The sequence below is a fragment of the Pygocentrus nattereri genome, chromosome 4 (assembly GCF_015220715.1).
Source record: "Pygocentrus nattereri isolate fPygNat1 chromosome 4, fPygNat1.pri, whole genome shotgun sequence".
Classification (NCBI taxonomy): Eukaryota; Metazoa; Chordata; class Actinopteri; order Characiformes; family Serrasalmidae; genus Pygocentrus; species Pygocentrus nattereri.
The window spans coordinates 21,672,344-21,699,241 of record NC_051214.1 but is presented as its reverse complement, the minus strand read 5'-3'; the positions used below and the strand labels follow the sequence as shown (position 1 = coordinate 21,699,241).

Sequence of the window (26,898 nt, the reverse complement as noted above, 5' to 3'; positions counted from 1 at the left end):
ATCCCATCCCACTTTCTGAGAGCAATATTCCTGAAATAGTGGAATTTTGGACAGTATCTTTCTTAAACTGCCGCTCTGTGATGATACTGAATGCAGTCCAGCAGCGATGTTGACCGGCCCTAAATGGCGACGCTGTTGACGTGCCTGGCTGGACCACAGTGCAGCATCTAGTTATGTATATATATCAGAGAGGTCTCCAAAGCCACCATAACTTACACAGTGTGGCTTTAAGAACAACTACAAAAACTACGCTCACTGACACCTTTACGGCGTTAAAAGTCATTCTTAAATTCCCAGATTCCAAGGCGACTTTTACTGTGATGTTTTTCTCGCCTGACTTCCTAAACCTGAATTTCATTGTCTACAAACTTCAAAGTGCGATAAACTGTATGGCATTTACTTTCTAACAGCAGCCGAACCTTTAAGATGCAGCGGTGCAGCAAAGTCTGCCCAGATCATGTGAGTCAAAAGCTAGACTTTACGCAACTATTTGCTTTCCTGAACACAACACCAGCTTATTGCCTTAATTCATTCAAGGTGTTTAATTGGACGGCCTGTGGGCATTTGTGTCTATTTACTAGAGTAGTTAAATGCCGGCCGTAAAGAGCTGCATGGGAAACATATATAAAGTTAAAGGAGTGATCATAGAAATAATAAATTCTTTCATTGGAGGCCAGGCAGGACCTCAAATGGCATAACGGAGCACATGTAACTCAGATCAAAGGGGAGTTAACCACCCGTGTGTGTGTGCGCCACATATTACAACCCCCTCAATAGGTGTTGTCCATAAAAGCCCGGTGCTCAGAGGCAGGGTGGGCTAGGGACTTTTTAAATGGGCCGATTAGGAACTTAGTGGGTGAGCTCAAGCCAGACAGCTTGTGTGGCAGAGTCGGTGCGGTGTAGAGGGAAAAGCTGTAGAGTTTCCCCTCTGGAGTGTCTCGTGAGTCATTCCATTCATCTGCTAGGCTGCTTTCAGATGCAGTCATTGTCAGGCATGACCATTTCTTGTCACACCTATGACTGTATTCATCAGGAGAAATGGTGTAAACTTGTGATAAAACTAGTCGAGGTAGTATTTCCTGAATGCTTACTGACTGGCTTACAGCACAGATGCCATTCAAAACAATGTGTCTCCAAAATGGTAACTTTACAGGAGGAGATAAACATTCCTGATTTTAAGTGTAAGTTAATAAAACAATATTTTATTACAAGAAATGTTGGTAACACTTTCTATGAATGCCACATTTGTAAGCATCTATAAATACATTCATAACATGTTATAATGCATTCATGAGGCATTATAAGCATGGCTTTACATACTCATAAAAATGCATTACACATGATAGCCATGCTTATTATTCGCTATGAATTGTTAACATTTTAAGTAGTGTTCATAACATTATGAGAGCTCATAAGCTGTATTTGTCCGCTCTAAGTAAAGTGAAGCGTACTGTACTAAAGGCTCCTCCAGTGTTAAGAGTGAGGCTTCAAGTTGAAAGATTTACTGAAGGATTTACTGAAACACTAAAACATCCACAATAAAGCTCATTACAGGCTTCAGATGTGAGAGTTTAAACTAGTGCTGCCATCAGTGTTTCACCCAATGTGGGAAAGTCAATGTACACCACTGGTAATGTTCACCACCGTTAGCCTGACACTAACTTAACACTGCATATCCAATACAATGCTAGCAGAAATTAGCACTGTTTGGAGCATCTGAATATTCAGGACTGAAGCCCTGAAAATGCAGCTTTAACAGCACCAGCAGTGAGAATAAAATACTGGAAATCTCAGGGTGTAAATAAACTTTATAAGTGTCTTTACTTTATGCTCTCCAACCTGGGACTGACTTCTTTAGCACTGACAGTATAACATGTTATTAACACTATTTATAATGCATTATATTAACAATGCATAATGTATAATAAACATGGCTATAAAGTATAATTCATTTTTATAAATATTTATAGCCAAGTTTATAATGCCCTATGAATGCATTGTAACATGCCATAAATGTGTTTATAGATGCTTACAAATGTGACATTCATAGAAAGTGTTACAGAAATGTTTTTACCACAACTGTCGGTCAGTTCATTATGAAATATTCATACAATTTAACTGTAACATTGTCAAAAAATTAGACTCAACAGCTAAATGTAATATATTTTTTTCAGCGAAGGTTCAACCTTTACCTTTAGCACAGCCTCTATTCTTTTTGTGAGACCTGCTTTCAGTTTTTCTAAGAAATCTGCAGAACTATTTTTCCACGGTTCATCCATGTAATTCCAAACACATTCAGTGGTGCTGAGGTCTGGACTCTGGGGTGATCAGTCCATTGTTCAGCTTCTTTGTTTGATGTGTCCGTCTCCTTTTCTCAGTGAGTTTCTTCTTAATCAGCTACACATCCTTTCAGACCCACAGCGCTGAGTAGTCTTCTCACAATGGAAGGATGGACAGAAACACCTGTGTTTTCAAATATGAAGTTTATTTTCTCGTCTCTCTCAAAAAGGAAAGCTTTAAGTGCTGTTTTTCTGATGGTAATAGTGTTGGTGGTCTTCCATTTTCATATGGCACATATTTCAATGAAATGAATTCACAGTGTCTCATTTTGGACATGGAACCGATCTAATACCAGTATTGGTACTGAGTCATTACCAACAGAAAATGCTAGATTAGATATCAGAGGAATGCAAGACCAATTCTAAACCAAACTGAAGCTGAAATATCGCAAATTAATTTTAGCACAAAATAACATAATTCAAGTAGGTCACGTGGCAGCAACACATATAGCTTAACAGTGGCTGAGTACTGTACTAAATTGAAATCAGAACCATGGTCCAACTGTGCCAACACAGAGGTATTAGACCAGAATTAAACAGTGGAACCAGACTTTTCCACATCCTTTGAGTAAGTGACAATTATTAGTTTCACCTTTAATTATCAGTTTCACCAAAAACTTCACCTCCGCATTTAACCCATCTGTGCAGTGAAATACCGCACACACTAGGGGGCAGTGAGCACACTTGCTTGAAACAGTGGGCAGCCCTATCCACGGCGCCTGGGGAGCAGTTGGGGGTTAGGTGCCTTCAGTCACATACTGTCGGCTCAGGGGATTGAACTGGCAATCTTCCCTTTCCAGGGCCGGTTCCCTATCCTCCAGCCCTTGACTGGCCACAACCTTTTGGGTAATTTCTTATAGTCCATTCATCATGAAACTTACACACAATGTAAAGGACAACAGACACTTTCAAATTATGTTAAAAAGTAAAGAATGACAAAAATGGAGATACAAGGTTTTGTTTTGACAGCAGTGACATTTAAGTGACCTGATTCTATTACAAGGCACTGAACGAAGTATTGATTGTAATGTATTGTACTGCACTTATGTAGTGTATTGTAATGTATTGTATTATAGTGTATTGTATTGTATTGCACTGTTCTGTGTTCAACACTGTTCCTTTTTCTCTGGGTATCAACGATGACTTTTTGTTTGAGGACTGTCTTTCTCTCTAACCTATTGGTAACTAGTAAAGATACTTTCTCTAGATAGACAAAGCCCTCTGGATAAGAGAGTCTGCTAAATGCTGTAAATGTAAATGTAAGGCTGGTTCCCTAACTTCCAGCCCCAAGAAATGTATAAAATACTTTTTTATCTTCTAAGTATCTTCGTGTATTAGCTAAACATTTTCTTCTGTAGAGTACGAGTGTTTGAGCAGTTTGCGCATCGTACTTTAAGATGTTCATGTTAACTGAAGTGCTTCAAAAATAAAAATAGCTCATTTTAAACCTGAGTAGCTTTTATGAGAGCAATATCAGATCGATAGGGGTGGCAGTGGATGTTCCAGGTTTCCTGTATTTCTGCATGCAGTGAAGTTCTCGTGGGAAAAAGAACCGTGGCTGTGTTTTCAGTGTCTGAGCCGGAATGATGACGCTGCAGTTCCGACTCAGGGTGAGGTGACACAGGATAAGGTGGCACGACTGCTGGTTTTTACTACAGTGCTGTTTTGTTGTTATGAGACATTCTTTTAAAGCCACCGCAGAAACCCTATTATGATCGCAGAGGGGAAGTCCCAGCACCCTTAGAGGGTGCCTTTGTTTCGCAGCCAAGCTAGACCTGTTGCAGCTGGTTTGCTGCCTCGTTTGAATTCTCAAATGAAAATGTTATGGCTCTGCATCTTATTGGCTCGCTAGCATGGCCCAGCTCTCCCCCCTCTGTGCAGGCAGACTGCTTTCATATGTCTCTGCTTCCACTTTTATCTAGTATCTGTAAAGCACATCTATTAAGACTACGTAGGAATGGGGAACCACTAAATGATTATTTCTGTCAATTTTTAGTAGCAACTGAACAGTTGAATTCCAAAATGCTGTACATTTGCAACAGTTTTTGAAATAACAGGTTTTAGAAAAGAATAACAGCCGACGTCTAATGGGAAACACATTTTTATAGCGCTTATAAAGATGGTATTAATTATAATAAAGCATCAAAAGTCATCCACTGCTCTAGTTCCTCAGGGAGTGCCCCAAGGCTCAGCCCTTGCTTTTCATAATATACATCTCACCACAAGGTCAGATCATTTGTAATCATAGGTTTAAATTTCACTGTTATGCTGATGATATCCAGATCCAGCACTGTGTCACCCACATTCTTAGCTCAGTCACTAAAGCATTAATATTAGACAATATAATAATATAATATTAGCATTAATGATTGGACAATAATTTCTTGAAACTAAATGCAGACGAACCTGAAGTCTTGTTAGTCGGTCCTAAAACATCCATCCATCCATCCATTTTCTAAGCCGCTTCTCCATCAGGGTCGCGGGGGGGGTGCTGGAGCCTATCCCAGCGGTGGTCTTAAAACACTGGTGTCTTATTGTTCTCAAAAGTATTTGTCTATTGTTGTCAAAAGTATTTGCTCGTCTGGCTTCACACGCATATGAACTTGAGTGAGATCCTATTCTTTATCCATAGGGTTTAATATGATGTCGCCCACCCTTTGTAGCTACAACGGCTTCAACTCTTCTGGGAAGGCTTTCCACAAGGGTTAGGAGTGTGTTTATGGGAATTTTTGACCATTCTTCCAGAAGCACATTTGTGAGGTCAGACTCTGATGAGAAGGCCTGACTCGCAGTCTCCTCTCTAATTCATCCCAAAGGTGTTCTATCGAGTTGAGGTCAGGACTCTGCGCAGGCCAGTCAAATTCTTCCACACCAAACTGGGCCATCCCCAAACTGTTCCCACAAAGTGGGAGCATGAAATTGTCCAAAATCTCTTGGTGCTGAAGCATTAAGAGTTCCTTTCAGTGGAACTAAGGGGCCGAGCCCAACTCCTGAAAAACAACCCCACACCATAATCCCCCCTCCACCAAACTTTACACTCGGCACAATGCAGTCAGACAAGTACCGTTCTCCTGGGACCCGCAAAACCTAGACTCGTCCATCGGATTTCCAGACGGAGAAGCGTGATTGGTCCCTCCAGAGAACACGTCTCCACTGCTCTAGAGTCCAGTGGCGGCGCATTACACCACTGCATTCAACGCTTTGCATTGCTCTTGGTGAAGTAAGGCTTGGATGCAGCTGCTCGGCCACGGAAACCCATTCCATGAAGCTCTATACGCTGTTCTTGAGCTGATCTGAAGACCACATGAAGTTTGGAGGTCTGTAGTGATTGACTCTGCAGAAAGTGGGTGACCTCTGCACACTATGTGCCTCAAATCCGCTGACCCTGCTCTGTCATTTTACGTAGCCGACCACTTCGTGGCTGAGTTGCTGTCATTCCCACTTGCTCCCACTTTGTTATAATCCCACTGACAGTTGACTGTGGAACATTTAGTAGTGAGGAAATTTCACTACTTGACTTGTTGCACAGGTGACGTCCGATCACGGTACCACGCTGGAATTTACTGAGCTCCTGAGAGCGACTCATTCTTTCACTAATGTTTGTAGAAGCAGTCTGCAGGACTAGGGGCTTGGTTTTATACACCTGTGGCCGCGGAAGTGATTGTAACGCCTGAATTCAATGATTTGGAGGGGTGAGTGAATACTTTTGGCAATACAGTGTATCTCTTGTTTATCCATACCAAATGGATCTTTAGATAGATAGACAGATACTTTATTGATCCCGAAGGAAATTTAGCAATTATAAATTTATTTATTAATTATAAACCACTAAGTATAATGATCCGAATGCCTCCTGGACACCTCCCAGTGTGGGTGTACCAGGCACAGCCTATTTGACCAAGACCCCAGGGTTGTCCTAGGACCCGCTGGAGGGATTATATCTCCAAGTTGGCCTGGAAGCGGCTTGGGGTCCCCGGGAATGAGCTGGAGGAAGTTGCTCCTGTGACCCTATCTGGACTTAGCAGTTAATGATGATGATGATGATTAGCTAGTATTTTCTGCTGGCACACTAGGGATGCACAATAATTACTTAAAATCACGTAATTGCTTAAAAAATTAGTCAGATAGATGTTTAGACTTGACTGACAAATTTCAAACTGGTGTTTGATGATGTACTTACTTCTTTTCAGGAGGCCAGAATGTTTAGGTGACACTTAGTGCCAAAATGTCAGCATTTAATTCATTTTACACCATTTGTAAACTTACGGAAAAAAAGGCTATATTTCTCCATAATGCTAATCCAGATACATCTATCCCAAACCACATGATGACAGCTTTTGGGAAACCGCACAAAGAGTGGTAAAAGCTCCAGAAAAGCGTAGTTTCTAAAGTATAGATAGAGGACGTCTACAGAGACTCTCAGCCTTGCTCAATTTAGAACCTGACATTTTGCTAAGCGGCCGTAATCCAGTTAAATAGACCAGATCTATAAACAGCAGTAATCAGGAGTGGCTATCGAAGGGAAACGGCACATGTTTTGAGTTCTACCACAGACGCCCAAGGGAGTAGGGCAGCAACCCCTCAATGCCATCACATGCGGAATAAAAAAATCCAGTCCGGTCAGCTTACAGAAGCACGACAGTGACTCCCTCCCACCCACCGTCGTTCTACTGAACCAGCTGAAAGCGACAAGCGCCCAGCCAGCCTGCAGAGCCAAGCACTTTTCGAGCGGCTGCCTGATCCGTGGCACGCTATCCCCCAAAGAGCCTCGGATGAATCTGCTCCAGATAGATGAACCGCAAACAAAGCAGATCTGGCTTACAGATAGATGCTTTAATCCTCTCCACTAACAACTCTGTAATCATCCTGTTACACAGAACTGCAGTTTACTTTGAAGGGGGGTGGGGGGGTGGGGGGGGTGTAAGCAGGGATTACAACGATCCGTGTTGAAACTGTAATTGTGCGGCTTTTCACAATTGCATTTGTAATATATCTCGGCATATTAGGCTTGGTTTACGTGGATATTATGTGGAAATTGGATAATAGTGTTCCTCATCAACCCTTAGAAGCTGAGGGTTATTACATATCGTGATACTTTGCAAATGTAATTACATAAATACATGGTAAAGTGCATTGTTATGCAAAGACTTACATTTAATTATGTTGGGGCAGTCACGGGCTGGAGGTTAGGGAACCAGACCTGTGACCGGAAGGTCACCGGTTCGATCCCCTTGGCTGACAGTCCATGACTGAAGTGCCCTTGAGCAAGGCAGCTAACCCCCAATTGCTCCCCGGGTGCTGTGGATAGGGCTGCCCAACACCGCAAGTGTTCTCTCAGCTCCCTAGTGTGTGTGTGCTCACTAGTGTGCATGTATGTGGGTGTTTCACTGCACGGATGGGTTAAATGTAGAGGTCTTCTCAGTGTGCAAACACGGGGACAAATGGTTCTTAATTAAATCAGTTTTACACTCTGACTTTTGTTAAGAAAACATGGCAAAATTATGTTTTTTTTTCTTTCTTAGCATGAAACTAGACTATGTGCGCAACAGTTGAAAGCGTAATAAAATGTCTCCTGTTCCACTTACAAGCAACATGGTAATGATTGAAATTTTTGAAATTTTCGAATCTGTGCTTTCGCAACAGAATTTCTTTGTTTGATTTATCTATGAGCAAAAAATACACTACGCTTTTGATATCACTGGCAATAGCACCAGCTCTTAAGGCTTAATCAGTTAACTGAGTTTTATTCCTTTTCTAGTTAACTGCACTACTGCACTTCAGTATGTAGTGTGGTTGTTTAGCATAGATGTTATCAGATACAGCAGCTGGCTGCTGTAATGTGAGGAAACTTACTGTTGGGTGCCTACGAGGCAAAAACAAGCTGTCCTCCAAAAAGCAGCCTCATATTTTGCTGCTGTCAGAACAAAACTCTGTATATCTCCTTATTTATCATTTTTCAGTTTTTGCCATGATTGGAACATACCTGTTGTGCTTGACATTATCTGTAACTTTCATGATCAGTGGATCAATAGAAATAGGTCAAAATGACCTTGAAAAAAGTCTGGTTCCATTGACTTACATTAAAAGTAAAGTAGTTTTTTCCTTCTTCTGTAATGTTACCATTTTGGAGATATGAGGTTTTGTTCCGACAGCAGTGATTTATTTCATTTCTTTAAGAAAAGCAGCACCCTGAGCTCTGAGCGCTCACAGGCTAGAAGCTATGAAAACCAAGTGAGTCAGCAAACTCTCACAGAATTAGAGCATCCGAGTCTGTAAACAGCATTTGACCTGTATTATGCATCACAACTAATCCTTAGTGAAATATGTCAAGTCATAGCTGACTTATCAGCCTTGAAGTGACTCACAAGTTGCTGATGTGAGCATTAGGGTGGGCTTGTGCAGAGTAAAATGTTGTACAGTGAATATTTGATAGAAAACCAATAACTGCAGCCTATTCAATCCAAAGGCTGAATGTTATCTTAATTTTATCATGTATTTTTAACCCTCTTCTGGTTCAGGTCTGTGGGACCCATTCATGTTTACCTTAATAAAAAATGCTGTGGTTTATTATTATTTCAACCTCAGATTCTTGGTCTTTGCTGATTTTCTGTGAAGAACATATAAAATACCCCATTTTCAGTGTCTTCACCCCCCACACATTTATATTACACATGTGATGTTGGGCTGAACCTGCAGGGAGTAAAAGTGTGGAGGTGCTGTGTCCTTCACTCTGTTCTCCTCCTATGTGGCCTACTGTTAGTGTGTGTGTGTGTGTGTGTGTGTGTGTGTGTGTGTGTGTGTGTGTGTGTGTGTGTGTGTGTGTGTGTGTGAGGGTGGACAACATGGACAGGCTGCTGATTGGCTACAGCTGCTATGCTGGACATTTGTGATATTTTAAACAGCTGGTATTTTTACATACATTGTTATGGTTATTAATTAAAAAAACAATATAATTATGTCTAAGTTTTGGTATCAAATATCACATATTTACACGCTCAGTGATGCTGGGTGACCTACTTACTCAACCCAGTGGATGTCATTCAGTCTTCGAAATGCATTTGTCGGGTCACTTAAGTAATGCCAGCCGTCATGGTCATGTAATGGAAAACCTAATTTCACTTGCTTTTAAAAAAATACAAGTTGAATGTGAACATATTCGAAATGAACCATTCAGTCCATGCAGAATTCAGTGTTTTTGTGATGTCAAAATGATGTTATTTGCAGGGCAGCCAATCAGAATCAGAATCCTTTTTTTTTTTTCGTTTTTCAGTTTTTGACATAATTTGAAAATGCCTATTGGTCTTTACATTGTGTGTAAGTTTTATGGTGAATGGTCCAAAAAAAACATCCCAAAAGGACTTCAATTCATGGAATTCAGGTTCCACTGACTTACATTAAAAGTAGAGTAAGTTTTTTCCTTCTTCTGTAAAGTTACCATTTTGGAGATGTGATGTTTTGTTCCTACAGCAACAGTAATAAAAACATGATTTATTTATAAAGTTTATGTAAACATTACTAATTTTATGTCTGGTACATTAACCCATGCAAATGTCATCAGTAGACCTTAACATACAAAAAAAATGCTGGGTATGTCCCCTTTAAAATGATAGGCCAGTGGGTCAGGTCTGGAACAAGTTACTTCACTGAGTTCATTATTGATTTAACCCAGACTCGTGCTCGTACCGAACCCAGGTCAACTTAGTTCAGGCAGAATGTTTTATGTGTTCGGCGTGATTTTAATGGACAGTCAAAAATGCAAAAACATAGTACATGACAAATTAATGATGCTGAATGAAAAAAACAGCACCATTTATGATAAAATCACAATCTCATCAATGACCTCAGATACCCATTCATGATATCACCACCAATTTATTATAATAGTTCTCATTATTTCAGTTCCTTGAAAGTTCCTTTTGACAGTAACTCACCCAAAATAAGACTAACTCATCATATTTTTTGTTTCAGGTGTTGATATCCTGAAGTTGGTGGCAGCCCAGATTGGCAGCCAGTGGATTGACATGTACCAGTCCTTGGCTAATGCCACTGAACGAGAGGTAGCGGCCTTCTCCAACGGCTACTCTGCTGACCACGAGAGAGCATATGCCGCCCTACAGCACTGGACCATCCGTGACAGTGATGCCAACCTGGCCAAACTGATCAACGCGCTCCACCGCCACCGGCGCATTGATGTGGTGGAGAAGATCCGTGGCGTCATGGAAGACAATCCTCAGGTGAGCAGAATCATCCGCATCATTGTGGCTGCTGACAGCATATGTTTTAATAAAGAAAGAAACTTCACAGCTTTTTTAAATTAATGCACCATGAGGCCTTTCCTGAAATCCTGTTTTCTCAAGTTAACTCAAAGCAGCTGTGAAGTAAGCTGCATTAAATTTTTACAGTGTGTGTGAGCCTAATGTAAAATGGTAAGTGTTAAATGGCGTTTATATCCACCTGCTCAGCCTACAGCAGTTTACTCCCACCCATTCACACCATATAAGGAGTTATAAGGAGTGTTTTAGCTCAGACTGCTTTTTTGGTGCAACACAGAATCAGAGTCATTCTTTATTGGCCAGGTATACTTGGTTACAGGAGCTCACAGTGCACAGTGTCTGACAAATATATTTACATGCAGTGAATAAATTAAAATAAAATAAAATGAATAAAATAAAACATGCAGTCCTACCATCAGTCCCTCAGACACACACACACACACACATACACACACAGTCAGGTAACCCTTTCTTTTACAGTCCCCTAAGTTCTGGGTATTAACCAGGTAAGTGTGAGGTACAAAGTCCAAAGTATTGGGGATTTATTATAGGTGACAAGATTTATTACATTTATTTATTCTGAAATGTCTCAGAGGTTCAAGGTATTACCCAGCTAAGGATAAGGTATAAATTCAAAAGTACTTGGTAATTATTTTAAGTAATAAGATAGTAAGTAACAGGATAGTCTAAATAAATGACTATGAAATGTCTCAGAGGTTCTAGGTACTACCCAGGTTACTGTGAGGTAGAAATTGGGTAACATGATGGAGAGCACCATTACAATCTTATTTAATTACACTGAAATGCCCATCAGGCTCCGCGTGTTAAGTTTAAAAGAAACATGATAAAATAGGGACATTTACAAACATGCACACAATTTTGCAATAAAATGATGCAAAATTAATAAGAAATGTTTCACATTGCAACGTACAGGAATCACTGTGTCAAAGACAGAGCTGTCAAAAGGTGTAAATAAGCAGGTATTACCATAGTGACAAATCCTGCTCTCTCTTACAGTCCGTTTACACCTGCATAACAAGTGGCAGTTGTTTTAACTTTGTTATAAGAACCCAGTAAAACCAAAGAAAGAGTCCCTGTTTTCTTTTACAGTCAGATTCAGTTTAGTATGATGTATTAAATGTTATTGAAGACTACGGATCTGAGTGACCTGAGCTCTGTTGGGATCCTGTTTATTCTTTTGAAGTTCCAGGTAAATACATTATAACACATAAATGCATTCCATCTAATATTGACAATCTAGTACCCATGTGTCAAACACAAGGTCCACAGACCTGATCTAGAACCTGTGTCATAATAATTTATTTAGACTATCCTGGTACTTAATATCTTCTCACCTAAAATAATTACCCAGTACTTTGGAATTTATACCTTACCTTTAGCTGGGTAATACCTAGAACGTAGGGGACTGTAAAAGAAAGGGTTACCCACAGTCATACCTGTAACCTTTGCATTGTCCAAAGCATGTATCTTCAGTTAAAGTGCTGAGTGCAGCAGCAAACCAATCAGGACGTCCCAATATTTACATATATCAGGCTTCAGTAATACTCTTATATTGAAAAGTGATGACAGTCTTAATGGTTCTGCTCAGTGGCTTTGCTTTTCAGTGTGGAATTCACTGCCTTAGATAAGAGAAATTAGGCCTCAGCTTGATTGTTTGACGTGTATCGCTGTTGTTTTTCAGCTAATACGTTGCTATCCAGCATTATAGCTAGTCTCGACCATGACCTAATCAAGTTTCATGTTTTAAGTTTATTTGTCATTTGCACAACATGTCAGGACATTTATGCATTGAAATGCTTGTGGTGAGCTCAGATAGTCACTCTACAGAAAGTAAACAAGTAAAATATATATTAAAATAATAATAACAATAACAATAACTATATATATATATATATATATATATATATATATATATATATATATATATATATATATATATACACACAGAAAACCAGAGAAATGAATTAAAATTATACACAAATCTATAAAATATAATCTTAGCCTGGGCTGCCTGATTTAGTCAGGGCCAATTCCACCCACTAGTTAAGTTTTCCCTTATCATGCTGAGACATAAACTGCATCTTTTTGAGCTGCCAACATAAAATCATTGGACAGCTCAACACTCTTGGAGGAACAATGCTCACTGCTAATTTTATTACATCAGCTGGTGTCATGCAGCAGTCCTTATCAGACTCTTATCTCTTGACTGTATGACTGTGTAGATACTATGCTCATTGTCATGAAGGGTACCAGTCAGGATATGAGTACAGTCAGGTTGTTAGCATATAAACAGCCTGTGTTTTGATGTATACCAGGACTACGCCTGGCAAATATCAGAGCAGGCCTGACACATATTAAGAAAAATTCTCTTGAGAATGTTTTAGGGTCATCTAGGGCTGCATGATATGGACAAAATGCTGGTACTGTGCTTTTATTGCTAGGTATCCCGATTCCACTACGCTGTCTTATATTAAAGCAGTAAAATGAGACTGGCGTGCATTATTTTTCCCAAAATATTTAACTTTGTAGATTACATGATGCTTCATCAAAACACCAACAGAAAAAGTCATCTGAAACTGTGATTGGTCGCAATGCTCACAACACCCAGTTAAAAATTGCAGTGGCAGAAGGCTCATGCGGTTGCCGTCCAAAAAAGACCAAGTATCTGCTTTTTTTTTTTTTTTTTTGATTTTCATTTTTCCACAACCCAAATCCCAACAAAGTTGGGAAGCTGTGTAAAATGTAAATAAAAATAGAATGAAAAGATTTTCAAATCTCATAGACCCATATGACATTCACAGTAGAACATAGAACACATATCAGATGTTTAAAGTGAGACATTTTACCATTTCATGAAAAATATTCAACTAATTTAGAACTTGATGGCAGCAACGCATCTTAAAAAAGTTGGGACAGGGCCGTGTCTACCACTGTGTAGCATCTCCTCTTGTACAACCATCTGTAAATGTCTGGGAAGTGAGGAGACCAATTGCTGGAGTGTTGTCTTTCTTTGCCAGATTTTTTGTTTCATGATGCTTCAAATGTTTTCTATTAGTGAAAAGTCTGGACTGCAGGTGGCGAGTTCAGCACCCGGACTCTTCTTCTGTGAAGCCATGCTGTTGTGATGGATGCAGTATATGGTTTACTATAGTCTTGCTGAAATACGTGAGGCCTTCCCTGAAAGAGATGTTGTCTGGATGGCAGCACATGTTGTTCTAAAACCTCTGTATACTGTTCAGCATTGATGGTGCCTTTCCAGATGTGTAAGCTGCCCATGCAGATCAGTGCAGCCTCAGACCATCAGAAATGCAGGTTTTTGAACTGTGCATGGATAATAAGCTGGATGGTCCCTTTCCTTTTCAGTCTGCAGGCCACGGCATCCATGGTTTCCAAAAAGAATTTCAAATTTGTATCATCTTACCACAGAACCGTTTTCCATTTTGCCTCAGCTCATTTTAAATAAGCTGTACAATTCAGAATCATGCCTGTTTTTAATGCAGTGCTGCCTGAGATGCCGAAGATCACAAGCATCCAATATTGACCATTACCCTTGTCTCTTGTGTACAGCGGTTTCTCCAGATTCTCAGGATCTTTTAATGATATTATGTACTGTAGATGGTGGGATTTCCAAAGTCTTCACAATTTTACGTTGAGGAAATTTTCAGAAATTGTTCCACAATTTTTAGACAGTTTTTCACAGTTTGGTGAACCTCTGTCCATCTTTGCATCTGAGAGACTCTCTAAAATTCTCTTCCTGCTGTTTTTTATTACTACCAATTACTTTTCCAGCCTTTTGTTGCCCCTGTCCCAACTTTTTTGAGATGTACTGCTGCCATCAAGTTAAAAATGAGTTAATGTTTTTCATGAAATGGTAAATGTTTCACTAATATCTTCACTTAATATCTGCTGGTCTCACTTTTTAGATCTGGGTCAATGAGATTTGCAAATCATTGCATTTTCATTTATTTACATTTTACACAGCATCCCAATTTTTTTTTGGAATTGGGGTTTTACTTCATTTGAGCACAGCAGCTTTGATTAAAGGGCCAATAGAATTGGTCCAAAATTGCTTGGAATAAAATCCCTTACATTAAAAGTAAAGTAAAGTGAATCTTTGCCTCTGTTAAGTTGCCATTTTTGACAGTGACAATTTGCATATTTCTGCCTTCTATATCAATAATGCTGTCATTTGTTTTTGTTAAATGATTAATTTTTCCTAAACGATTAACAAAGGTATATTATGCAGCCCAAGTGTCGTCACTGGTACAGTGAGGCCGTCGCATACAGGGTTCCAGACTGTGTAACAAGAGGTGGGAAGTTTAGCAGTCCACTTCACTTTGGTTCTCCGTCAGTGCCATCTCCTGCTGAGTTTGTTAGAAGTTACAGGACGTGTTGTTCTGGGAGGCTGCAGCATTGCTGTGCACTCTAATGTCTGTACTTTCTTATTTTACACTATACAGTGGGGCAAAAAGTATTTTGTCAGTCACTGATTGTGCAAGTTCTCCTACTTAGAAAGATGAGAGAGGTCTGTAATTTTCATCATAGGTACTCTTCAACTATGAGAGACAAAACGAGAAAAAAAAAATCCAGGAAATCACATTGTAGGATTTTTATAAAATTTATTTGTATTTTGGTGGAAAATAATTATTTGGTCACCCACAAACAAGCAAGATTTCTGGCTCTCACAGACCTGTAACTTCTTCTTTAAGAAGCTCTTCTGTCCTCCACTCATTTCCTGTATTAATGATACCTGTTTGACCTCGTTATCTGTATAAAAGACACCTGTCCACAGCCTCAAACAGTCAGACTCCAAACTCAACTGTCCAAGACCAAAGAGCTGTCGAAGGACACCAGGAAGAAAATTGTAGACCTGCACCAGGCTGGGAAGAGTGAATCTTCAATAGGCAAGCAGGTTGGTGTGAATAAATCAACTGTGGGACCAATTGTAAGAAAATGGAAGACATACAAGACCATTGATAATCTCACTCGATCTGGGGCCCCACGCAAGATCTCATCCTGTGGGGTCAAAATGATCATGAGAAGTTTGCCAGAGAGCATATGGATGATCCAGAAGAGGACTAGAAGAATATCATGTGGTCAGATGAAATCGAAATAGAACTTTTTGGTAAAAACTCAACTCGTCGTGTTTGGAGGAAGAAGAATGCTGAGTTGCATCCCAAGAACACCAAACCTACTGTGAAGCATGGGGTGGAAACATCATGCTTTGGGGCTGTTTTTCTGCAAAGGGGACATGATGACTGATCCGTGTTAAGGGAAGAATGAACGGGGCCATTTATCATGAGATTTTAAGCCAAAACCTCCTTCCATCAGTAAGAGCATTGAAGATGGAATGTGGCTGGGTATTCCAGCATGACAATGATCCCAAACACACCGCTCAGGCAACGAAGGAGTGGCTCCATAACAAGCATTTCAAGGTCCTGGAGTGACCTAGTATTCACTCACCATTCCAAATCACTTCCATGGCCACAGATGTATAAAACCAAGTCCCTAGTTCTGCAGACTGCTTCTACAAACATTAGTGAAAGAATGGGTCGCTCTCAGGAGCTCAGTGAATTCCAGCATGGTACCGTGATCAGACGCAACCTGTCCAGTCGTGAAATTTCCTCACTACTAAACATTCCACAGTCAACTGTCAGTGGTGTTTTAACAAAGTGGAAGGAATTGGGAACGACAGCAAATCAGCCACGAAGTGGTTGGCCACGTAAAATGACTGGATGCTGAGGTGCATAGTGCGCAGAGGTCGCCAACTTTCTGCAGAGTCAATCACTACAGACCTCCAAACTTCATGTGGCCTTCAGATCAGCTCAAGAACAGCGTAGAGAGCTTCATGGAATGGGTTTCCATGGCCGAGCAGCTGCATCCAAGCCTTACATCACCAAGCACAATGCAAAGCATCGAATGCAGTGGTGTGAAGGGCCGCCACTGCACTCTAGAACAGTGGAGATGTGTTCTCTGGAGTGATGAATCACGCTTCTTTGTCTGTAAATCTGCGGTGGCCAGGAGAATGGTACTTGTCTAACTGCATTGTGCCAAGTGTAAAGTTTGGTGGAGGGGGGATTATGGTGTGGGGTTGTTTTTCAGGAGTTGGGCTCGGCCCCTTAGTTCCACTGAAAGGAACTCTTAATGCTTCAGAGAATGCAAAGAGATTTTGGACAATTTCATTTTTGGACAATTTCAATTTCATGCTCCCAACTTTGTGGGAACAGTTTGGGGACGGCCCCTTCCTGCTCCAACATGACTGCGCACCAGTGCACAAAGCAGGTCCATAAAGACATGGATGAGTTTAGTGTGGAAGAACTTGACTGGCCTGCACAGAGTCCTGACCTCAACCTAATAGAACACCTTTGGAATCAATTAGAGTGGAGACTGCGAGCCAGGCCTTCTCGTCCAACATCAGTGTCTGACCTCACAAATGTGCTTCTGGAAGAACGGTCAAAAATTCCTGTAAACACACTCCTATACCTTGTGGAAAGCCTTCCCAGAAGAGTTGAAGCTGTTATAGCTGCAAAAGGTGGGCGACATCATATTAAACCCTATGGATTAAGAATGGGATCTCGCTCAAATTCATATGTGTGTGAAGACAGACGAGTGAATACTTTTAGAAATATAGTGTATCTGCATGAGTGCACCAAACCTGTGCATGTTCCAGGTAGCATAACAAGGTAAATAAATCACATGAATGTCTTGTGACTGTCCTGGCCCCATCCCTCAAGGCTGCGTTATTTGGAGCTCAAGCCGGTCATGCTTGTAGGAATAAAGAATCATTCATCAGCTTTAATTTTAGAATTTCAGACAACGTCCGCCTCGTTTTCCTGCCTTCATTCGTGATAAAGATACCCTCTGTGTGTCGCCCTTGTCTCAAGGTCAGATGAAAGGAGACAAGGATTTCTGATTTATCTCAGTGTTACTATGATACAGTGATAAAGCTCCTGTGTTCACCTTGTGCATCCACCTGTCAGCACCGCTTAATAATCTTCTTATTCCTTTGCTGTCCTTGAGGTGATGGCAGAAGTATATCATTGGGTAACCAACTCATGATCTTTGATGAATCTGCGCCTTAACAACAGCAGGATTCAATGGGATTTGGTTGAGTGCACTGTGAAAATCCTTGTTTTTCGGTTACATGCTTATTCCAAATACAATAACTTCTAATTACAGAAATGTACACCAATCTGGCCTCATTTCTAAGCTCATTGTCCATTTTATCAGCTCCGCTTACTATATAGGTGCACTATGCAGCTGTACAGTTACAGACTGTAGTCCATCTGTTTCTCTTATACTTTGTTAGCCCCCTTTTACCCTGTTCTTCAGTGGTCAGGACCCCCATTGACCCTCACAGAGTAGGTACTATTTGGGCAGTGGATCATTCTCAGCACTGCCAAAACACTGACGGTGGTGGTGGTGGTGTGTTAGTTTGTGTTGCACTGGTCTGAGTGGATAAGACACAGCAGTGCTGTTGGAGTTTTTAAACACTGTGTCCACTCACTGTCCACTCTATTAGATGCACCTGCATTGTTGGTCCACCCTATAGATGATAGCTCATCTCTTGCTTTACAGTATAAGCTAATCATCCTCTAGCCCTACATCAGTGGTCACAAGACACTGTTGGCTGGATATTTTTGGTTGGTGGACTATTCTCAGTCCAGCAGTGACACTGAGGTGTTTAAAAACTACAGCAGCACTGCTGTGTCTGATCCACTCAGACCTGCACAACACACTAACACACTCTCACCGTGTCAGTGTCACTGCAGTGCTGAGAATGATCCACCACCCAAATAGTACCTGCTCTGTGAGGGTCCTTGGGGATCCTGACAACTGAAGAACAGGGTAAACAGGGTATTATGATTTGTTTTGATATGTAAAGATGACCAAATGACCATTTTAAACAAGCAAACATGTCAAATACTTCATGTATCAGTCACCTTTTTCTGTCATACTAATTGAAGCAAATGAATATTAGGCCCTTAGTGCTCACTCCAATCACAGTGCATCCAACAATAAAGGCAGCATTGTGCATCTTTAATTAGCTATAGAAAACACTGAGGCACATAGAAAACTGTTCTGAATGCTAATCCATTTCACTAATGGATATGCTTCAGCCCAAGTACTCTGGTGGCAGATTTTAATGCGATTGGAGGAACAAAGCCAAAGTCTCTGGAGGTGTCACCGATAGCACATTAGGTATGATGGCATTAATCACATCACCGATTCGTGAACTGCTTTGATACAGTTATTTATCGTCTGCCATATGAATTCAGTCATGCAGTGATGTCACCTCTTTCTTTGTTTGGCGCGCCCTCCACTCAGCCACCGCACCTTCCAGACAGAACACTTTCCAATCATTCTCCCCACTTGTTTATGTCCTCTCATCATGTCCAGTACATTACCAAGCAATCTTTTCCCATCAGCACAAGGTTAAGTGCTGAATGTAACATCTGCAACAAGACACAGACTTTGTGTATTAGGTGGCTTTAGCCAATACATTTAAAGCACGCAGTCAGGAGACTTTTTGCAAGTGATGATGTAAGACAAAAGTCATCCGTGATATCAGACATTTGAATAGTGAAGCAAAATGAAAACTACCCATTTATATTAACAGTGTCTTACAGTGTTTTTCAGATAAAGATAAATAAATGCTTGTTGTTAACACGGCTGGAAAATACAACACCATTCCCAAAAAAATTGGGACTCTGTACAGAATGTAAGTAAATATAGCATTCAATGATGTGCAAATCAAGTAAACCATATTTTTAAAGAAAGGAATTCTACAAAGAGAACAAATCAAATGTTGAAACTGAGAAATTTTATTTTTGCATTTTTTCATAATGTGCAAATGTTCTCAGTGGTGACCGGTCTGGACTTCTGGCAGGTCAGTTTAGCCTCCATACTCTTTAATACAGAGCAATGCTGCTGTAATACATGCAGAATATGGTTTGGCATTGATTTGCTGAAATAATCAAGGCCTTCCCTGAAAAGACGTCGTCTGGATAGCAGCATGTGTTGCCAAGACATATATGTCGTTCAGCATTGATGGTGCCTTCAAAGATGTGCTCCCCTGTACCATCATGAGCACTGGATTTTGAAATGTACGCCGATAACAAGCTGAGTGTTCTTTACCATTTTACGTTGAGAAACGTTCTTCTTGAATTGTTGCACTATTTGATGGTGTGGTCTTTCACAGAGTGGTGAACCCCTGCTCATCTTTTCTTCTGAAAGCCTCTCTGAGATGCTCTTTTTAACCCAATCTTGTTACTGATCTGCCGCCAATTAACCACCAGGTGTTTTTTTAGCATTGCACAACTTTACCAGCCTTTTGTTGCTTCCGTCCCAACTTTTCTGGAACCTGTTGTTGGCATCAAATTCAAAATGGGCAAATATTTTTTGAAAACAATTAAATTTAAACAAATTTCTCATTTTCAGTATTTGATGTTGTCTTTATGCTATTTTCAATGAAATATAGGGATTACATGATTTGCCCACCATTGCATTTTGTTTTTATTTACATTTTGCACAGCTTCCCAACTTTTTTGGAATCGTGGTTGTACTTGAGCAATTGTTCTTAAGTATTATCTTGGAGGATTTATACTGCGCCCAAGTATTACTGAGTGTGAATACTTGTAAACATACTCAATAACATTTCCAAAAGGAAAAAAAAATTAAGAATTCATTAAAAGGATTCTTTCTTCTTTATTTTGCCAAATTCACACCTGGTCAAATGACTTTTCTTGTTTTTCTAAGTAAAAAATAAGTTAACACATCCTCTACATCCCATCAAATACAAGGCCTGCAGCCTACATCCTCTCCAGCTTGCAAAAGGGCTTTAATTTTCTATTAATATTAGCCTGTTTCACAATGCACTGCACTACAGTACCCAGCATGCAGTGCAACGTAATGTGCGCTTCATCACTCCTACCCCAACAACAGTGTGGGACAGTGGGTTCACCTCTATTCTACACAGTTCTATACAATTCCACACCAGTCATATCACCAAACACACTAGCTGCATTTCAGTCCACCAACATGCTATATTATATACATCACATACATACTTTATATGCAATATATACTGAACGTTTGCTCGGCAGCTCAAAAACTGAGCCCAAGTTTCAATGACCTTGGAGCAAAGAAAGGATGCCAGGGGTGTAGTTCAAGCATAGAGGTGGCATTAAAAGACTGAGCTCCTGGCGACATTAAAATTTAGAATATTTTAAGTAATCATGTAATATTTTATGGTCTACTACAAGTGTCTGTTGACATTTTGATGTATTTTTTTAATAGACAAGGGTCACAGGTGTTCTTTGGCCCACGAATGTGTTGAGATTTTTTAATATGGACCTTTTAGTGGTTGAGTTTGACACCCCTGCTTTACAATCTTCAATAAGGCATTTTTCTGCCAGTTTAATATCGCTGCTGTTGGAACAAAACCTTGTATCTCCAAAATGGTAACTTCACAGGAGAAGCAAAAAAACAACTGTACTTCTAATGTAAGTCAATGGAACCAGAGTTTCTTCCAAGTAATTTAGGGTCATTTCATTTGGCCCATTTGTCATGAAATTTACATACAGTGTAAAGAGTAACAGGTATTTTCAAATTATGTCAAAAACTGAAAAATGGCAAAAATGGAGATACGAGGTTTTCTTCCGACAGCAACAATATACTAATTTTGCATTTAGGAACATTCTTATGAACTTCTTAGTCATTTTTTTAGGAAAGCTTTTGTGATTCTGGCCCCTGGTCTGTCACGTTTCGCTGCTTACTTTGACCGGGCACTTACGGTCTGGCACTATGAGGCAGCATTTATTTAATTTAACTTAAACTGAGCCAAGACTTCCCATTAACACAGCAGTACTTGTGTGTGCTGAGTCATATCTTGTGCTCTTAGAAAGAAAAATGTCAGACTCTGTAAGGCGCAGTGGTTGAAGGAAGTCTGGCGTCCGCTGCCTCCCACCGTTTATGTTTACTGCCACTGATTAAGACTCAGCCCTGACTTCTTGCTTCTAGCTGGGTTATTTTTGTCCTGCCCACAGCTGCTCCAGTGAGCCACCAGCTGTGTAGTTTCGTTACAGATGTGAGGGAGGACCTGCAGGAGGCCTACCAAGGAAATCCATTGCCTTTGGCCTGTGTTTATAATGCATCTCTGACTAAGAGGGCTGACCTAGAGAGGAGAGGGATCAGGACTGGGTTGCACTAGATTTGCATAAGATTATATTTATGTTTGTGTGTAAAATCCTTTGTTAACACTGGTTAGTTTATATCGTAACTAGTAAATACTAACTAATGTGTATCTAGTTAACATTACCTAAATATTTAGAGCCAACCTATAAACATGCTAGAATGGATGTGTGATAGCAGTATACACTGACTTTTCAATGAAAAAATATCCAGTATAGAAGAGAACTACACTCTCAGAAATAAAGGTACTAAACTGTCACTGGGGTGGGACCCTCAAGGGTCCATCTCAGTACATTTAGTCAGGGAACATAACTGAACCATAATCCACTGAAATGATATGTTCTAAGTTGTACTGACTCCACACATCACGACACGCCTCCAGGCTTTTTATTCTACTGTTCTGTTTTAAAACATTCGGTTATGAAAAGGCACAAATACCAACTTTTCACCTGGAAAAACTGATTTAAGGTTCACAATCAGACCTTAAAACAACGGTAGAACCTTTGAGGGAACATTTACATTGTTTGGACCTTGATGAATGAAAAATGTACCTGCACACAACCTGAATTTCTAACAGTGTATTTGTACTTGTTTAATGACAAAACTGAATATCTGTAGTCATTGTCTGTTTATTCTATAATATTGTCTTACAAGAACCAGATATGCAGCTTTTTTGAACTACTTTTTCTGGCTAACCGACACAACAGCAGCCTCAGTTTAAACGTTTCGGGAGCTGCTGTGTCTCACAGACATGGAGCTTTATGCTTGAAGTTAAAATCAAGCTGACAATTAGAGCTGTAAATTTGCAGTCTGTAGCTTTTAGTGTTTATAAAACATGAAAAATGTTTCTGGTCATGCTTTCTGTAAGTTTCCCTTGGTTTGCACAAAACTTTCACCTGCCCAGGGGAGGTATAACTACTAACTAACTACTAAGCTCAACGTTAAAACTAGTTTGTGTGGTGCAACTCGTATTGATTATAATGCATGAACCTGAGTTTAATAAACACTTATCATACGTTTAAACTTTGAGGTGCAGCCAGTCCTGATCCATAAGACTTTCATGAGTAAAGTAGAAATTATAACTAACTTGAGTTGGTTGTTACTGCTGTTTTCATTAAAGGTTAAATTAGTCAGCAAAAATTCAAATACCGCCCCAAGTATGTATCTCAAAGCAGTTATTGCTGTTTTGGAAGAAAACATTTTTCAGGTTTTCACATAATTTGAAAATGCCTATTGTCTAAATTCTAAATTTCATGATGAATGAACCAAAAGAAACGGCCCAAAACGTCTGGTTCCACTGACTTCCATTAAAAGGAAAGTAAGGTTTTTCCTTCTCCTGTGAAGTTACCATTTTGGAGAAACGAGGTCTTTCCAAATTTACTTCCACCTTCAAGATGCATGAACAAGTGTGATTTCCTAATGTCAAACAAGCAAATTTAGCTTTAGAGACTTTTTCAGCGCTGCTGTAAGAGGAGCGTGAGCGTGAGCATATTAGATGTAGCGATGTTTACATTTTTCATTTTGGCCAGAGTGCCCTGTCAGTGGATTAAATTCAACTAAAAGCAATAAGTTAAGTGCATTAAGATTTACCTTCTTGATGCCTCAGCAATCATTTACTGGCAGTTTGCATTGTGGTTGTGTATATTTCAAAATCTCCTACTGGTCTCTCTTACAGAAAGGATCAGAGCTTGATAGACAAAAATATTTATATTAAATTCTTAACTCAGTGACTTTTTAAAGGCCTCCTACTTTTTCTAGTGCTTTGGAATCCTTGAAAGGCTATGCATGCTTTGTTATTGTTCAGCTCATTTATTGGTCGGCCATAATGAAAATACAGGGTGATTCAAAAAGATTCATCTGATTTAAAAATGATTTATTTAACTTGTAAATCGTTACAGATCAATGCAGTGAACTGTAAATGGTTTAAATGAGCATAAAGTTTATTATGTAATGACCCCCTCTTACAATTGGATTGTGATTGGTTCCTAGGCACCTCACAGTTGGAAAAACATGGCGCTTTGAAATCGGATGAATCTTTTTGAATCACCCTGTACTAATGTTTATTCATGTGGGTTTTAATTGATATTGGTTGGTTTTTGCCATGTTTTACTTTAGAATGGAGGCCAACTGACAACTATATAGTGAAAAAAACTATTATAATCAGATAAAACAGCAGATTTTGATTTATTCTGTCATTCTGAACCTCATGTTAAGTTTTTCTATAAAGATGCGTTAATTCACAACTGCTCATTTATTTTTTGTTGGGTTTTTGATGACTAGCGCCTCCTCTGTCCTCCAGCCAAGCATTCCAGAAGACTCACTACAGAACCCTGAGGGCCTCAGCAACACATGATCTATCTGTTGTGCACTAAATTAGATTTATATCTCTATTAAATGTGCGCCACTCAGAGGCCATTAAGGTCTATTTGTTTTGACATGCATGTGTGATTCACGAGGACGCCATTTAGTGATGTCATGTGACTCTGCCCACACTGCTCATTCTTTGTTCAATGAAGGATAAAATATTTTAGGCCTTAATCTTTTGCGCCATCAGTGACGTTTGTTCTGTAAACAGCTGGGTTACCAAACAAGACTATTCTGTGTTTTATCATCTTATGGTAGCTTGACTGACCTCTTTGTTCATGTTTTATTGATTCAGCTATGAGGTCACTGACATCCTCAGTAAGATGATCATATTTATTTCTTTAAAGCAGAATATCATCGCTGCTGTGTCTGATCCACTCGTACCAGCACAACACACACTAACACACCACCACCACGTCAGTGTCACTGCAGTGCTGAGAATGATCCACCACCCAAATAGGACCTGCTCTGGGAGGGTCCATGGGGGTCCTGACCACTGAAGAACAGGGTAAAAGGGGCTAACAAAGTATCAGAGAAACAGATGGACTACAGTCTGAAACTGTAGAACTACAAAGTGCACCTATACAGTAAGTGGAGCTGATAAAATGGACAATGAGTGTAGAAACAAGGAGGTGGTCAAAATGTTATGATATCAGTTGGTGTGTTTCACTGGTGTTTGATCCTATACACCACAACTCTGGTCATTATTATTCTCCACAACTCTGTGGAGAATTATTCACCACAGACACAATTCACAATTATTCACCACAACTCTGGTCATTATTATTCTCATTATAATATTTACAATGTATGAAAAAGTAACATTAGAAGTAACATAAGAACAGCAAAGGAAATGTAAAAATATATAATAAAATCTACTATGCATGTATGGATAAAACGTTCTCCTGTGTTCTACAACCTGGGGTTTAATATCAATCTTCTGTAGCTTTTCTAAATTTAAACTGTGACTAAATGTGCTATGTAGGCATCTGTAATAACCTCTTAAACTCACTGGTGGTTCCAAAACACATTCAGTCCTGTTTTTATAACTTTCAGATTTCATAAGCTACATTCAGAAGCTGGGCATCGCATGACCACTCTCCTTCACAGTCAAATAGATGATGATGTCATTTTAAACCCTTATAATAAAAGAAGCTGAACTCAGTTTGTTTTTCTACTGAAAGTCGAGCCGTTTTTCCCCAAATCTGGGCTATAAACTATAAACAGACGGCGTCTCTTCAGTGATCTGCTCTGTAATTATTACTTTTATAAAATAACACAAAGAGCGTCTGAGATTTTTGGCTTTCAGCAGTAAATTGTAAGCATATAGTAGATCATAAAACACATGTTCTGTTCATTTGAGGAGAGCTACAACTAAATAAATAAAATAAAAATGTAAATTTATTTTATACAGTTACTGAATAATTTGCCTTATGATTTGGGCACGTAAATTCAGATGGACAAACCAAAACATACCCCGGAGAATAAGAGGCTAAATTTTTCCAAAATACTTTGTAATTGCGTAGCATCGCAGGGTTTTTAAATATTATGCAGTAATAGACGATAACATGACATCATATCCAGAGCGGAGACTGCAGGGCTGAAAATGCTGTATTGCGGGTCTGCATCGAGACCCTTCTCATGTCGTGGGCAATGCTTGCGTCCTTAGCAGTGTGACTGGGGCCATGTAGCCTGTGGGCAGTGAATTCCAAGGCTGTGAGAGTGGACACAATCTCTTTCATCTGCCTCTGTTGCACAAGCCTCCTTTGACGCACAGGAACGGCTGCGTCGGTGGGGTCCTTCATGCTAAGACCACTGTGGACGTAATGTCCCGTCTCTTGTCGTTCCTGCTTCATGCTGAACAACACTAGTGTTGCTAAGCACTGACTCTCATTCTTGACCTTCTCTCTTCATCTGCTCTGTTTAACCCCTTCCTCATCCATGACTCACATCGTGCAGTGATTAACCTGTTGGTCCACGACCTATTAGTAAGTGTGTCCTGGCTTGGAGAAATCAGTGGTGGACAGTAACTGAGTAAATGTAATTAGTTTCTGTACTTAAGTATTTTTTCGTGTATCTGTACTGAAGTTTTTCCATTCTGGGCGACTTTTTACTTTCACTCCACTACATTTCAAAGTCAAATGTCTTCCTTTTTCCTCCACTACATTTTGAGAAATCTGTCGTTCCTTTTGGTTTCTGTGTGTATAAAAACGTAACATGTCAAAACAAAAGAAGTGCAAAGCAAGAGCACCAATCAGGGCCCAGCGGTCACTTTGTTTAGAGCTTGTTTTGACCTGTTGGTCATACCGACCCAGTGCAGCACACCTTTCAACATCAGCGCAGCAGCGTAAAGTTAGGTGTCTTGCTCAAGGACACCTCATTCATGTACTGTCGGCACTGGGGATCGAACCGGCAACCTAAGATAGCAAAATAGGCACTAAAAAATGTTTTCAAAAATAATTCTAAATAAAAATAAATAATTTTATGTGTTGTTTTTTTTAACTGCCTATTTGCTTGAACTAGGCGCCAGGCATCGTTTCTTTTTGTGTAACCGCTGATCCTCAGCTTGTTGTTGGGGGTCAGAACACACACTATGTTGCAGTGCATACTGGGGACTGTAGTGCATCGCAGGGTGAAACACACTAGTAAGAATAGAACATTTAAATAATTTCGCTGGCCGAATGGGGCTGTGTCACAGGCCTGACTTG

The 26,898-nt window shown here is 39.9% G+C and overlaps 1 protein-coding gene across 1 annotated transcript in view; it reads left to right on the top strand.

Moving 5' to 3' along the window:
• Positions 1 to 26,898, top strand: part of tnfrsf21 (tumor necrosis factor receptor superfamily, member 21) — a 65,108-nt gene that overhangs the window by 34,393 nt on the left and 3,817 nt on the right. Inside the window, exon 4 of the mRNA XM_017722438.2 lies at positions 10,308 to 10,573. Coding sequence (XP_017577927.1) covers positions 10,308 to 10,573 — 266 coding nt within the window. The remainder of the gene's footprint in view (positions 1 to 10,307; positions 10,574 to 26,898) is intronic.